General features: G+C 32.2%; 9 protein-coding genes across 9 annotated transcripts; 2 read left to right on the top strand and 7 right to left on the bottom strand.

Annotated features, from left to right (window-relative positions):
* Positions 1 to 18: 18 nt before the first annotated feature.
* Positions 19 to 420, bottom strand: DFA_06829 (uncharacterized protein; the record flags this gene model as incomplete). The annotated part of the gene is made up of 1 exon (XM_004366146.1): positions 19 to 420. The coding sequence occupies one exon, from the start codon at positions 418 to 420 to the stop codon at positions 19 to 21; it is 402 nt and encodes a 133-aa protein (XP_004366203.1).
* Positions 421 to 523: 103 nt separating this feature from the next.
* Positions 524 to 823, bottom strand: DFA_06828 (uncharacterized protein; the record flags this gene model as incomplete). Its single annotated transcript, XM_004366145.1, has 2 exons — positions 524 to 654; positions 760 to 823. 2 exons carry the CDS (start codon positions 821 to 823, stop codon positions 524 to 526), a joined length of 195 nt encoding a protein of 64 aa, XP_004366202.1.
* Positions 824 to 894: 71 nt separating this feature from the next.
* Positions 895 to 1,698, bottom strand: DFA_06827 (uncharacterized protein; the record flags this gene model as incomplete). The annotated part of the gene is made up of 2 exons (XM_004366144.1): positions 895 to 1,170; positions 1,255 to 1,698. The coding sequence occupies 2 exons, from the start codon at positions 1,696 to 1,698 to the stop codon at positions 895 to 897; spliced, it is 720 nt and encodes a 239-aa protein (XP_004366201.1).
* A 924-nt stretch (positions 1,699 to 2,622) lies between these two features.
* Positions 2,623 to 3,312, top strand: DFA_06826 (uncharacterized protein; the record flags this gene model as incomplete). The annotated part of the gene is made up of 1 exon (XM_004366143.1): positions 2,623 to 3,312. The coding sequence occupies one exon, from the start codon at positions 2,623 to 2,625 to the stop codon at positions 3,310 to 3,312; it is 690 nt and encodes a 229-aa protein (XP_004366200.1).
* A 302-nt stretch (positions 3,313 to 3,614) lies between these two features.
* Positions 3,615 to 4,478, top strand: med6 (putative mediator complex subunit 6; the record flags this gene model as incomplete). The annotated part of the gene is made up of 3 exons (XM_004366142.1): positions 3,615 to 3,835; positions 3,921 to 4,338; positions 4,362 to 4,478. The coding sequence occupies 3 exons, from the start codon at positions 3,615 to 3,617 to the stop codon at positions 4,476 to 4,478; spliced, it is 756 nt and encodes a 251-aa protein (XP_004366199.1).
* A 241-nt stretch (positions 4,479 to 4,719) lies between these two features.
* On the bottom strand, positions 4,720 to 11,095 carry DFA_06824 (uncharacterized protein; the record flags this gene model as incomplete). Its single annotated transcript, XM_004366141.1, has 5 exons — positions 4,720 to 4,905; positions 4,986 to 7,528; positions 9,246 to 9,264; positions 9,364 to 9,431; positions 11,074 to 11,095. 5 exons carry the CDS (start codon positions 11,093 to 11,095, stop codon positions 4,720 to 4,722), a joined length of 2,838 nt encoding a protein of 945 aa, XP_004366198.1.
* A 79-nt stretch (positions 11,096 to 11,174) lies between these two features.
* Positions 11,175 to 12,847, bottom strand: DFA_06823 (uncharacterized protein; the record flags this gene model as incomplete). The annotated part of the gene is made up of 6 exons (XM_004366140.1): positions 11,175 to 11,203; positions 11,268 to 11,370; positions 11,436 to 11,655; positions 11,721 to 12,181; positions 12,256 to 12,425; positions 12,499 to 12,847. 6 exons carry the CDS (start codon positions 12,845 to 12,847, stop codon positions 11,175 to 11,177), a joined length of 1,332 nt encoding a protein of 443 aa, XP_004366197.1.
* Positions 12,848 to 13,097: 250 nt separating this feature from the next.
* DFA_06822 (uncharacterized protein) lies at positions 13,098 to 13,760 on the bottom strand (the record flags this gene model as incomplete). The annotated part of the gene is made up of 2 exons (XM_004366139.1): positions 13,098 to 13,250; positions 13,443 to 13,760. The coding sequence occupies 2 exons, from the start codon at positions 13,758 to 13,760 to the stop codon at positions 13,098 to 13,100; spliced, it is 471 nt and encodes a 156-aa protein (XP_004366196.1).
* A 212-nt stretch (positions 13,761 to 13,972) lies between these two features.
* Positions 13,973 to 14,428, bottom strand: DFA_06821 (uncharacterized protein; the record flags this gene model as incomplete). The annotated part of the gene is made up of 1 exon (XM_004366138.1): positions 13,973 to 14,428. One exon carries the CDS (start codon positions 14,426 to 14,428, stop codon positions 13,973 to 13,975), a length of 456 nt encoding a protein of 151 aa, XP_004366195.1.
* Between the last annotated feature and the right edge of the window lie 892 nt (positions 14,429 to 15,320).

Here is a 15,320-nt window from a genome sequence, read left to right as displayed (position 1 = left end):
TTTTGCTTTTACTTTTTTTTAAGCATAGATAACATTCTTGACAAAGAGGTTAGCCTTGGAGGTACCATGGATGATGTAACCAAAAGTGTAAGAGGCACCAGCGTTGATGTCTTGGTAAGATGGGAGGATGAGGAAATCAACAAAAGATGAAGTATCAATGACCTTTACATTCCAGATAGAGTTATTGTCTCTGAGTCTGCAAGTGGCATCAGTACCAATGACAATTTGTTTGATGTTCTTGGTGGCATGGTTGGTCAATACAATATCGAATTGTGAAAAGGTTTGTCCACCTCTGGAACCATCTTGCCATGTTCCAATTAACTTGTGGTCAATGGAAACTGGATAAGTTGGGTAATGAGCAGCTACAAAGGAAATGCAAAGGAGCATAGCACAGAAAAGAGTAATTGATTTCATCATCATTTTTTTTTTTGAAAGAGACAGTTCTTGTTTAGGAATTTAGCTAAATAGTTTGTTAATTTGATTGTTTGTTTGTTTTGATATTTAATTGAATGATTATTTCAGACTATTTATAGGTATTGGTCCAATTGTCATTGGTCTTATTAATTGTATAAACCTCAAAAGTACCAAAAAGTTCATTGGAATAGGTTGGAGCGAGAGACCAAGTAAACCAACGAGCAATTCTATTCAAGAAATCTAATAGATTAAAATTATCTCCATTTTTAGTGCGAGTATGATATTATTTATACACCAAATAAATAAATAATAATATTCAATCTTTAAAAATCAATTATTATTTACATATATTACATATTATATTGGTATTTTTGATCAAACCCCAATATTCAATAATGATGATTTCCATTTATATTATTATTATTATTAAAACAATAGTTTTGTTTTGTAACTATCATATCATATCATATCATATGTTTATTATACGTGTTCTTGTTGGTGTTGTTGGTATTGTTGATTAATGCCAATATTATTATTTATAATATTGCTACGATTATCATCATTGTTGTTGTAATTGTTATTATTATTAATACTATTATTATTGTTGGGGATTATTGGATAATCAATGATAAGATAATTATCAGAATCCAATTCATGAAAAGAATATTTTAATAATTTTTTAAATGGATCGCTACCATTACTACTACTAATATTTGTATTAATTACAACTATTAATTTCTTTACTTTTTTCTTTAACTATTTAAAAATAATAAATAATATATAAATTAATATTAATATTAACTAGTTCCTATCTCTTTTGTTTTGTTATTTAGTAATTACCTTTTTAATTTGATTTTTATGAATAATGGCAACTATGATAAAGGAAAGAACAATGATCAAGATGACTGGAATCTGATAATATATTTTATCCTTTTTTCGGTTTCCAGTGTTGCCAATGGATTCAAAGATGGCTATAAAACAAAAACAAATGATAATCAATGGGATATAGACTATTTTGCGTACACGATAATTGATTGTCAGGTTATTGATCAACTCGATATTATGAGAATGTTCTTGCGCTGAAATTAAATGGATCACCTCAACTGGGCATTCATCCGGAAACGATATATACGATGCATCACTTTGATCCTCTCTTATTGAACATTTACCAAATCTTATTTGTTGTTGTTGTATACTATTATATGTATTATTATTATTATTATTATTATTATTTTGTTGTTGTTCTAGCGTTGTTGTTGAAAAATAGTTAGGTCTGTCATTCATTCGTTTTCATCAGGGTTCCTCTACGCATCATGACAGCCAACAAACAAAGTTGATCCCTTCCTTCCTTCCTGTCTGTTATAAATATAAATATATATATTCTTTAAACAAACTCTATTTATAAAAAGTAAAGTAGAGAAGAATAATTTGGTTTAAAAAAGGATGTGAGGTGAGAATAACTATAAATTATGTTTGTGTGTATGTGTTTGTTTCGTAATCACTAAGAACACAATGCTGCTATGTGTATGTGTGTGGGGAGGGGGGTGTTCTTGTTCTTTCTCTCTAGAGTTAGAGGTGGTGACAGGGTTGTTGAGTAACGAGTAGAGAGAGAGAGAGAGAGACAATGAAGAGGAGATCACATGTGGGGTATGAAGACACTCCGCCTTACATTCGTTTCAAAATCATAATATCTCTCGTATGGTTCATTCGAGCGATCAATGTTAAATAAATATAAATAAAGCTATTTGTGTTTGTAAGTACACAAAACCGTGTAAACAAAAAATGTGCAAATGGTTTATCATCACAACAACGGATGATTCGTCGTTTGGCTTTTGGTACCATCGATGCGATTGCTAACTCTTGCTCTTTGGTTTCAAAACATAACATCGCTTTCAAAACAAAAAGAGAGAGAATCTCTTCTCATTCATCAAAGAAATAATAGTAATAGTTCTCTGTAATAATTGAGAAAAGTTAAGGATTGATGAGGTGGGAAAAGATCATGGGTGAGCTGGCACTAGCTCCTCTGAGTGAGGTGTCCTGGATTCGAAAGATTTCGTTTCAATGATTCGTCGAAAACAAAAAAAATCGAAGACCTCTCCCTGCTAGCCTCACATCTACTAAACACACTTTAATGTGTTTCTTAAACAGTTATTAATAATACATATTTATTTGTATACATATATATATAAATACTTTTAAAGAGAGAGAATGAAAAAAACATTTATATTCCCAGATAGAGAAGTCCATGTTCATGGATGTGAGATGAAGATTAATGGTATTGTTATTCCAATGGTCAAGGAAGGAAAGCAGATGTGCTTTTACACAGTCGATGGCAAATGGGTCGTCACTGGTGGAACCACCCGTTCACTAGGATTTGACTTACAACTATACTTTAACGGCATCAATGTCGAGACTGGTAAGCATATTGACTGTAAGCCAAAGGTCACTGTTGGATACGTCCTCCTCTTTATCCTCTTTTTCCTCTTGGGTCTCTTCTTTGGTCTATTTGCCTTGGTCTTGATCCCAATCATTTTCCTCGGATTCTGGCTCGGCTACAGAGACCGTGTAGTCTTTGTCAATCTTCCACAAGCCGTCATTGTCACTCCAGAGGTTGTCGTCATTCCAAACGGCTACCAACAACAAGGTTATGCCCCACAAGGTTATGCCCCACAACAAGGTTACGCTCCACAACCAGGTTACGCCCCACAAGGCTACTATGCTCCAGCTGGCTACAACACCACTGCTGGCGGTGCCCCACAACCATACCAATCATACACCACCCAACAACAGCAACCACAACAACAACCACCACAATACCAACAAGGTCCAACCATAGACGCTGTTATCCAACAAGAGCAAGACCAAAAGGTTTCCGAAAAATCCAAACTTATTGATTAAACCAACCAACAAACAAATCAATTAATTTGTTAATTTATCCTCCAAAACATCCTTATATATATATTATTATATAACCAACTACGTCACGTCATGGTTCAACATTATATTACATTTAATTAATAACCATCTTATTAATAAATAAAATTATTAATCAATTCCTTCCCTTTTTTGTAAATATTAAATGAATCAAAAAAACAAACTTTGGAGGTCAAACTTCAAGTTGTTGTGTAGTTGTTTTTTGTTTTTAGTTTGTTATCTGATCAGATAGTTTAGATAGATAGAGATAAGAAAAGAGAGTTCTAATGAATGTAGGATCAATAAACTCTCCTTTGTTTGAAGGATCAGCTCGTGAGGGTGAGGTTGAAGATCTCACTCAAATCATGTGGAGGGATCCGTTATGGTTACAAATGTTCCCGTTGAATCAAATGACAGTATTGACTTACTTTTCAATGTCTCAGTTCTACGATAAACAATGTAATAATGAAATACTTAAAATGCAAAGATTAGATCCTTCAGCTTTAAAGTAAGAGAGACATAGAGATAGAGATAGAAGAAAGAAAGAGAGAAAGATAACTAATGTTTTATATTATTTATATTTTTCTTTTTAGAACAATGGTAGGAATAGAATATCAAGTTATAAATTATCAAGAACCATCATTATTTTTAATAGCAAGACAATATAGAGAATCACCTGGTGATGTAAAGGTTCAAACATTGTACTATATCATCAATGGTAGTATCTATCAAGCACCTGATCTAAAGGCAGTGTTGACATCTCGTCTTACACAATCATTGTATCATCTACGTCAAGCTTTTGATAAGATTGGGTCAATCGTCAACTGGGATATTGTCAATGGTTACTCTATCAATTTCGATCCCAATGCACATCAAGATAAACTCAAAATAGCTGCCTATACAATCAAACAAATTGAAGATACAAAAAGATTAGGTTTAGTTGTTGATTCTTTATTTAACAAGGTAAGAGCAAATAATAATAATAATAATAACTCATTAATTTTAAACATTGTTAATTATTATTTTTAATTTAGTTTCCAAGACCAATTGAACCTCAATCAGTATCTACACCACCTCAACAACAACAACAACAACAACAACAACAACAACAACAACAACAACAACAACCACCTCAACAACCACCTCAATAATACTAATAATAATAATAATAAAATCAATGTTGTATATAGAATAGAATAGAATAGAATAGAATGGAAATATGTTGGTTTGGATTAGTTTATAACACCGAGCTTTGACAATTATATATGATGTCTTTTTTTTTGGTCGGTGTTATTTATTATATATAATAATTTATTTTCAGGTATTTTTGGATTAATGGTTTTTTTTGAATCATTGATCCTATAAATATTTAAGTTTTTTTGTTTTGATTTACTACCAACCATCTTGTAGGGATTCCAATGCACCTGCTTGTAAATCCTTTCTGTACTTTTCTATACTTTCTTCAAAAATGATGTGATCAAAAATGGAATCTACATTGTCACAATTTGGTAGTAATTTTTGTAATTCTTCTCTTTGATTGGCATCTAATACTTTTAAAATATCTTTGTTAATTATTTCCTTTAAATTTGATATTAATAGGAAAATTAATATTATTATTTTACATAGAAGAATAGATTGTTATTGTAATAAATACATACCTTTACATTTAGATTTGCCAATGGAGAACATTTAGAGGTGATAAAATCTCTTGAAGTGGTATCATTCTCTGGAGTCTTCTTTTTTGATTTAGAAGTTGATCTTTTTGGTTTGCTGTCTTTGGGTTTGGTTGATTTTGATTTTTTGGTACCACTTGGAGCAATAATGGTATTTGAGGAAGAACTCAACATTCCAGATGATGACAATGGGTGAGCATGTTGATCACTACTGAGTGGCGACGAATATGATGATGAAGGTGTAGATGATTGAATTTGAGATTGCATCATTGGTGGTGGTGGTTGTTGTTGAATCATTGGTTGTTGTTGTTGGTGCATCATATGATTCATTGGTAGTGCATGTTGTTGATTATTTGGATAATATTGTTGTTGTTGAATTTGTTGTTGTTGTTGTGGTGGAGAAGATGACAATTGTTGATAATTATAATTTGAAAAATTATTAATACTATTATTGTTATTATTATTATTTGTATTAGTATTAATATTATTATTATTGAAATGTTGTTGTTGTTGGATTTGTTGGTTTAAAGGTGGTTGAGAATTTTGTTGTTGTTGATAGTTTGGTTGTTGTTGATGAGGTGGTGTAGAATATTGTTGCTGCTGTTGAGATTGTTGTTGTTGTTGAGGTTGCTGAGGTTGTTGTTGTAATTGTGAAAGATGATAAATAGAAAATTGATAAACCATTGAACAAAATCTTTGTAGTTCATGTTGTGGTAACTCGTTTGCGATACGGAGGAATCGAGAGAATGCATTTTCAGCGTTTGGTGGACCCAATGCAAAATCATTGGTTGAACTGTTCAAAGCACCAGCTCCAACGACCTGGTTGGAGATGGGAACGGATTTTTGGCTCGAGTGGAGTGGAGAGCTGATCATGGGATCATCTTTGAGGGAAACCATCAAAAGTGGTTGGCTGAGAGATGAGGTGAGTGGAGGAGGATTGAACTTGTCATCTTTGGTCTGCTTTCTTTTCTTGGCTGGTGCCTTTTTCTTTGGACTAGAGATCGATCCTGTCGATGATGAAAGCGAAGAAGGTATTGTCATGGTGTTGGGTGGAGATGACGATGAAAGAGATGGAGGTGGTTGAAGATTTAATACAGATTGTTGTTGTTGTTGTAATAGTTGTGATGGTGTCGTCTGATGGGGAGGTTGTAAAGATGATAATTCGGTGTTATTATTATTAATATTAATATTATTATTATTGTTTGATGGTAAAACAAGATTGGAAGACATATGTAATGCTTGTCGGTTGTAATCGGTCATTGTCATTTGATTGTTATTGTTGTTGTTTTGTGGTGAACTATTCATTTGTAATGGTTCGGGAATAAATGAAAGTTGTTGTTGCATTTGTTGCTGTTGTTGCATTTGTTGTTGCATTTGTTGTTGATGCTGTTGATGTTGCTGTTGTTGATGTTGATTTTGTTGATGGTGTTGTTGAAATTGTTGATTTGATTGAAAATCACACATTGATTGTTGAGGAGTTTGTTGAGAGATTAGTTGTTGATGATGCATTGGGATGGAGGGAGATATTCTGTCATCGGGAAAAGAGTTTGGCGAACTATTGGCAGAATTTGGCACGGGGTAATCAGTCAACATCATTTGGGAGTTTTGTTGTTGCAATTGGTTGTGCACGAGCAATTGATGTTGAAGATTAAATGTATTTTGTTGTTGATGATCCGATGACGACGGTTGTCCCACCGTCATTGGTTGAGGATTGTAATATCCCACCAATTCTTCCTTTTCGTACTGTGGCATTGTCAAGATGGGTGAGCTTGCATTCATCATATCCATCATTTGAAATGAAGATGGGTCGCATCCTCCACTCGAGATGGGAGTCGATCCAGAGGTTGTCGGTTGCATCATCACTGATTTGGAAGACTGTCCATCAAAATCGTATGGATAGGTTGGCGGAGTATTTGATATTAGGTTCATGCTACTATTACTATTGCTAGTACAAAAGTTGTTCAAATCACCACCACCAACGATCGATGATGGAGTAATGATATTGTTGGAATTGATATTTGGGGTATTATTTGCAGAGGTTGTATTTACAGAGGTTGGTTGTTGTGGAATGGTAGTGATGGCTATTGTGGTTGGAATATTGGTAGTAGGTTGTTTCTTTTGGGTCCTCTTTGCAGTGGTAGTAGAGGATGATGCACCTGATCCACCAGCTGGTTTCTTTGGTTTGGAAGTTGAAGATTTTCCAGAGGTCGACGACGTTGTAATAGTTGGAGGTGGTAGATCGATTGGTTTGTGGATCATATGTAATTGTTGTTGCTGTTGATGATTGTCCATTCCATCAACAGTTGAATTGATAGATATCATTTGTACCTGTGGCGCGCCATTATTATTATTTCTCATTTGAGGATTGGTTATATGTTGTGGTGTTTGCATTTGCGATTGATTCATATCAATAAAATATGGTGTCTGTGCACCAACCGAACCATTATTATTGTTGATATTATTATTGTTATTATTAATATTATTAGTATTTTGTTGTTGTGGCGTTGTTAACATTTTTAAGAAATAATCTATAATTTAGAAATGTATATTATATTATTTATGATGATGATGATGATACATGTATCAAGTAGTGTAATGAATGAGTGAATGGAAAGTATGAGTAATTGTTGTTAATAATAAAATACAACCAATGAAATATTAAATTATAAATATATAAATATAGGTCTATCTAAACTAACTAGTTCTCTCTATTCTATTCTATTCTATTCTATTCTTACCATTATTCAAATCTTCATTTTGTATTTGATACATTTTTGGTCAAATATTACAATAATCGATTATTATATTATTATTACTACTATTATTATTTAATTAATTTTTTATTTGATTGTTTGCGCAAAGCTGAAAAAGGAAATAAAAAAAAACAAAAGAAGTACGTTAATAAATACGGTACTGTACAAGATTCTAAAAAAATGAGAGAGAGAGAGAGAGAGAGAGTGTAGAATAAATATATATATATTCAATATTGAATCAAAATCATCGCATTGGATTTTAAAAATAAAAAACTAACCAATAAAATTTAATTATAGGAATGAAAAGAATTAAAACAAATAAAATAAATAATAAATTGAATGGGCGACTGCAGTCTTTAATGAGGGTGAGACTGACAAAGAAGAAGACTAGAGTTTGTTCACTATTATTATTTAATATTATTATTATTATTATTATTACAAGATCGTCGTTGTAAGAGATAGAGATAATGAATGAATGAATGAATAACGATTCAACTGACTGATATATCTATATCTATATCTTATCTATCAATCACAAACGTTCAACGTCTCGTTGGGTCAACGGAATATATCGTGACGAAATCAATCTTACAAAGAAAGATGATTGTTGCTGTTTGTGTTGTGTGTCATACAGGCTAGACTGGCTGACTGAATGATCAGTGTTTCTATTCCCACTGACCAATTAATCCAAAGAACTGCGATGATGATGATGATGATGATGATGATGATGATGATGATGATGATGATTATGATGATGATGAAGAAGAAAGATATCTTACTACTGCAGTTGAATCAACAAGAGTAAGAGTAGTACAGCAGTAATAGTACAGTGTAGCAATAATAATAATGATATCAACCAATTCAATCAATCAATCAGTCAAAGTATATGCACCTACTACTTCTTCTTCCTCTTCTTCTTCTTCTTGTTGTTGTACTTGTTCTTTGGTGATGATGGAAATTTAATATTGATAAAGGAGTGTGGAGGACATTAATTATGTGACGCTGGCTGACTGAGTGAGATGGATGGATGATTAAAATTGATAAGGAGAAGAATTTAGAATGAAAGAGAGGAAGAGAGTTGGGTTCCAACCATTAAACAAAACATATAACACAATTGAATTGTTGTATTTGTTTGTTTCACAATTTAAACCATTTTTGATGGTGGTGAGAGAGAAGGTGTGTGTGTGTGATTATTTGATTTGTTGAATTCCCTTCCCTCCTCCAAGCAAGTAAAGTAAGTACTAACTAACTATATAGTGATGGAAATGGTGTTATGTTTTGTTGATGGTGTTGTGTTGTGTTGTGTTGGGATGGGTTGGGAAGGGTTGAGTGAGCCCACCATGGGCATGGTCAAAGTTGATGGATTAAATGTGGTGGTGTGGGTGGATGGAAAGGGGGGAAGGCACAACTGTTTGTGGTTGGTAGTAGTTAGAGTACTCTAACCCTAACCACAACACATTAAAACAAAAATCCAAACAAAACAGATATATACAATTGTTGTAGTGAGCCACCTGCATATATATATATGTGTGTGTGTGTGTTGTTCGTACAACAAATAAATAAGATTTTATATAAATTTAAATATATAAAGAGAGAGTCTTTTAACTTACATTCAAAGCTGGATGATGGAAGGTATCCAATTTTAAACTTTTTAAAAACCGGCGCCAACAACAATAAACTGAAAATTAGATATACAACTAGATATCTAAAGCCGTCGTTGTCAGTAGTGATTCCAATTTTAAAAAATCAACAAAATTAATTTTAAATTGATTTTTTTTTTTAAATGGGTGCACAATCGAATTGCAGCGATCGAAACTGAAATGAAAAAAAAAAAGATCTTGGTTCCCAACAATGCAAGTAGTAGTAGTTATAAAAATAGACTAGAGGGTATTGTTGATGATTCTAACGAGACCTCCTATCGTATTTCCTTTGGTACTGGATGGATAGATGGATGAATGAACCAAAAAAATAACAAATTTGGTGATGTGTTTTATTTGGTGTGAGAGGAGTAAGAGAATAAGTAGAGGAAGAAGAAAAGGAAGATGAAGATGGAGAGGTGCCTATTTTGTTGGTGTTGTGGAATAGAGAAAAAATATTAAATTAAATGTTTATATAAATTGGAAAAAGAGACTTTGTACAAAAATGGGAAGGTTTTATAAAAAAATATATATACTACTAAAATGAAGTACTGGATGTATCTATCTATGTATGTATCTATTCAAGAATGGAAAATGAATCCCAATTGTTCTTGTGTGACCAACTTTTGATCAATTATAATTGGCTTGTTGATGGTTTGTTGTTGGATTATTGGCTAAATAGTGTTTCTTTTCTTTTGGGTAGGTAAGATAAGATATCCTTAATCCTGTTGCTACTGGTGATTTTTCAAAAGTCTCTCACCTTGTTTTTTTTTTTCTCTTTTGCTAACAATGGATGGGATGGATCGATAGCGATATATATTTTAAATTGTATTTTAATGTTTTTTTAAAAAGAGAGAAAAAGAAACAACTTCTATTTTTATCGTAACCCTACTTTGAACCGGCTGCTGATGAGGGCTGCTCTGTCCTCACCTTGGCAGATAGTACCAAATATATTTGTACATAGAATGTTGTGTGTTGTGAGGGTGTGTTGAGTGGTTGTTTTCCAAAGATAAACAAGTAGTGATCATCAGATGAGCCCATCACCAACCTCTCAGTCCCTCTTCATGTCTGTTTACAATCGTAGACCACTCTTTAATACAGAGTTGTAGAGCGGGGGTGGGGTGTGTGGGTGTTTGATTGGTACTCATTGTAGTTACCACAACATCACCCACTCTTTTAAAACCCACCACCCATCAATCCAATTGTGTGTGTGGTGGGTGGGGTGATCAGATCATTTTGATTGGGTTCATATTTTTTTGTATCCCTATCATTTTTGAGGATGGTTTTGTGTGTGTGCGTGGGTGTGGATATAATGGTCAAATCACTATAGATCGATCTATAGTATGTGGTATTCAATTGGAGGTGGTAGGGGTTAAGGACTAGTATTGGTTGGTTGGTTGGCTTCTTTGATGAATGAAATTCCATTTTAAATAATTAATTATTCATCCTGCCTATCACAATTATTGATCAATTTAACATACATTAAAGATATAGGACATATTGGCATTAAAGTAGATAAATGTGTGTGGAGTGGAAAATCTTCCACTAAACTTGATCATCGTATAAAATTAAAGATTTGAAAGTTGATGACAACATCAACAATAACTTTACCAACAACAGATTGTATTTCTGACTTTTGGTCATTCTATATATTGTACAATTAAAATTAAATCTTGTATTTACATGTCGTCAACATCAACATCATTTTTAATGAGCCGACAAAGATTTATCGACGCCGGCGGAATTCATATATGTCTCTATGGCCGAAGAGTCTTTCTTTAAATTTAATGTTTCCATCCTTTTTCATGTCCATCTATATTAAAGATTTGAATATTAATATATGTACATGCATATCGGATGTTTTTAGTTTTAAATACCTTCCATTTGTGGTTCTAAATAGCCTCTAAATGATTCACCCGATGCATCCCATCTTAATCCATAACCAAGATAATTTCTAATTTCAATGATAGTTATATTATGCTTATGAGAAAGAAAGATATTAATATTAATTAGTATTTTGTCATTGACTCCTCAACAATACTTACAGGTAATAAATGAATATTGATCCAAGTGGGATCAGATAGAATGGATACCATTACTTTCTCAGCCCTTAGATTTTTAATTGGTTCAGGTCCTTTTCCAGAACCCCAAAATGAATTCTCTGATCTTATACCATGTTTACATAAAGCTCTTGATGATACTGTCAATTTAGATGCACTCTTTGGTGAATGTAATTGGTTACTTGTATTTATAAGTTTAATTGGTCTAAAGAAAGAGAACAATATAAGTAAAGGTGTAATAATAATACAGCTTTTCATAGTTTAACATACCCAGGTGGAAAATAGGTATCTACAGAACCCAAAGTTTTTCTTACTCCAAACATGGTTAATATACATCTCATGGTAAGAGGTTTTAAAAATTGATAAACTTGTTCTTCCTTGTCTTTTATCATATCGTTCTTCCAATTTGAAATTAAACGAACCAATCTATCTGTATTGGTTTGATTTGTTAATTGATTAATTTGAATTGTAATTGGAGGAGGTGGTGTTGTCGTACTAGTCGTCGTAGAGGTTGATGATTCAGGTGAATTTAATGAAGTAGTATTATTTTCATCAACCGATTTCGTAGTAGATGTAGATGTAGATGATTCTCTTTCTTCTCCTTCTTGTTTGACGTTATTATTATTATCAATGGTATCTTTAACAATGACAGTTTCATTTAAACCATAAAGTTGATTAAAACTAACTGGAAACCTTTGTAATGCACCCCAGGCATACAATACAATACCAACCTAAAATAATAATATTTGGATTAATATATATATATCATCGGAGATGTATACCAATAACTAACCTAACTACATACATGTTTGTGATATGGTTTAGAAGGATAATACAACTTGTTATTCTTTAACAACATTAAATAATCCAATTGATTGTCATAGTTGAACTTGGTAGCTTGCAGAGGATCGAGAAATAGTGTAGGTTGTTCATCGTCTCCAATCAATTGTTTCAATTCATCTTGGCTCAAATGATCTATTATAGAATAGAACTAGTCGTTAATATATATATTTATATATCCTTTTGATTATGTCTGTCTATCTCTTACCAAAAGGATAAACCACTATATTAGAGTGTGTATCTTGCAACCGTTCTTGTTTTTGTTCTTCTTGGTCACCATTTGCTTTGATTTCTTTTTCACCATCATCTTCTTTTTCTTTATCATCATGTTGTTCATTTGTTGTAGTTGTAATGGTGACAGAAGATAGATGCTTGACAATGATACCTTTGATAATAGATTGTAATTCTTCAAGTACATTTAGATCAAACTCACTACTACTACTACCACTACTGTCTTCAAGAACTTTGACAGGCTCTGTCAGAGTTGATTCTTCATTGTTGTCTTGTAGTAGCGTTATATCAACCATTGATGGTGTTGTTATAGTCTCTGTTGACATATCTTTTTCTTTCTTTCTAACTATCAATCATCCATTGATATGATATCTATGATCATAGATGGTTGTGTCATTGTTTGTTTCTACATACTTGTGAGAAAAAAAAAAGAACCAAATCAAAATTCAGCATCACAAGTCGTCTGTACCGGAAATGGGGATTAATTTAATTAATATATACAACAAACTTAATTATTATTTTTATTATTATTATTATTTATAAAAGGGGTATTATTATTATTATTATTAATATAGTCTATGGGAAAAGTGGAATGAAACCTTCATTAATTTCTCTTTTATCTGGTCTAAAATGTGAAGTTGCCAATTCAATCCATGAATGATATAAACCTAAATCTGTTAATTGAGAGAAGTAGAAGAAAGAGTTAATAAAATACAATTCGAAAAAGTACTAGAATAATTTGTAATTAATTAATTAATTATAACAACATACCAAAATTTTGTCCAAAGTCATGTGCTCCTAGAATCTATAAAAGACAATCAAATCAAATCAAATGATCTAGTATTAGTATATAAATATTTGTGTGTTATATATATATATATATATATATATATATATTTAAATATTTTTTGTAATACAAACCTCATGAGTTACATCACCCTGTTTGAGTAAGAAAAATACTTGTACAACATGACCTTCGTCGTAGGCTCTCTTGCACATATCTTTATACTTTTGATTATTAACATGACCGGTGATCTGGTTTTCATCACTGACTCCAAGTACCATTTTGTTAGTGGCGTTATCGTAACTGTAAATCTTGCCTACAATGACAACATTAAAGATACCAGCATCTATGCATGGGTCTATCAATTGTGGTTCGATTCTAACAAATGTTGATGTTGATTGTTCAGGTGATACTCTTTTCTCGTATGGTTGTTGTTGTTGTTGTTGATCAGCCATTATATTATTATTATTATAGTATATTATAAGTTCTATAGGCATGCACAGATACAAAGATTGTTCAAACTTTCAATACAAAAGTTAAAAGAAATTAAAAAACAAAAAGGGAGGGAAAAATTCAAATTTCCTCGAACTCTATTTTGTTAATATTTTTTTTATTGCGTATAGAATGCGTGTGTATATATGTATGTGATGTATGTATGTATATATATTTAGATTTGATCGATTAATGCTTCGATAGCATCAATAAAGTGTGGTTTGTTGGAGCATAGTGGATGGTCCCATTGAACTGACTGTTGTTGTTGTTGTTGGTTCTGTGTAGACTCTTGTTGTTGTTGATGATGTTGGTTCTGTGCATGTGGATTGATGGTGAGAGTCATGGATAGGGTCGGATTAGAGGACTGGCAAAAGTAGTCGTCGGGACGAACGTTGGTGGTCTCTTGGTCGATCGAAAGGATGGTTTGGGCAATCTCGTGGTATGTAGTCTCTGGAATACCGATTTCAAGATACTCTCCTTCGTCACTCGACACGATAATCTCATGACGATCGAGGTCAATTTCAAACGACAGAACCCTATCACGTGCAGTCTCTTGTCTGGTAATGGAAAATTTGGTAAATGGTAAATAATAGTCTTGGCTACGTGCCAACAACAATTTGTTGTTGGCCATAAATAATAGTATAGTAATAATTATATATGAATAATGATAAAGTAGTACTTGTCTCATCATGGAAAAAGGAAATTATAGTTTTGATTTTTGGTTTTGGTATTTGGTATTTGGTTGGATATAGTTGATTGTTGGATTGAATTGGATTGAATTGGATTGGTTGGATAGTTGATTTGATTTGGTTTGGTTGAACTATAGTATTATCCAAAAGTACAGCAGCAGCAGCAGCAAGCAAGCAAGAAATTTATAACAAGCAAAAGTCTTGGAATAGGTAAGATAGAGATTATTGAATATAGATAAGGATATAAATATAGATGGATATATATATAAATGGCAATTATAATTATAATATTAATATCAATCTTAGATTAAGAATCTTTATTTTTATATATATGGATATGAATATAAATATATATATATATATGTTCCAGGATAAGGTTAAAAATTTGGTAATTTGGAAAACTAAATGATGGTTGGTTGGAATCCAAACTAAAAGGACTCCAAATCCTCTTGTATTTATAACCATCGGCTGCATCAAATAACTTTATTGTTATTGTTGTTGTTGTTGTTGTTGTTGTTGTAGTAGTATACATCGCACACACACGCACACATAATTTTTATCATATTTAATATTTGCGTCATATACAATAACAACAAACAGTTGGAATTAATCGACACACACTTGGTCACTTGGTTGTTGAGGTGGTAACTACGTAGACAAGTAAGACATATTGAATAGTATATTTATGATCTCTTTAATTTAAAATACACACATTTACTATCACCGGTTGATTTATTTTAATTCTACAGATTCGTTGATACATTAAACGTTTGAAGGGTTCTAGTGGTAAACGATCGAAATTAACAATATATAATTAATTGGCAATTATAGATA

Source organism: Cavenderia fasciculata (assembly GCF_000203815.1).
Source record: "Cavenderia fasciculata unplaced genomic scaffold Scf_EJPB12P01AWP9W-5, whole genome shotgun sequence".
In the NCBI taxonomy this organism is placed as follows: domain Eukaryota; phylum Evosea; class Eumycetozoa; order Acytosteliales; family Cavenderiaceae; genus Cavenderia; species Cavenderia fasciculata.
This window is presented reverse-complemented; position numbering and strand designations above follow the sequence as displayed.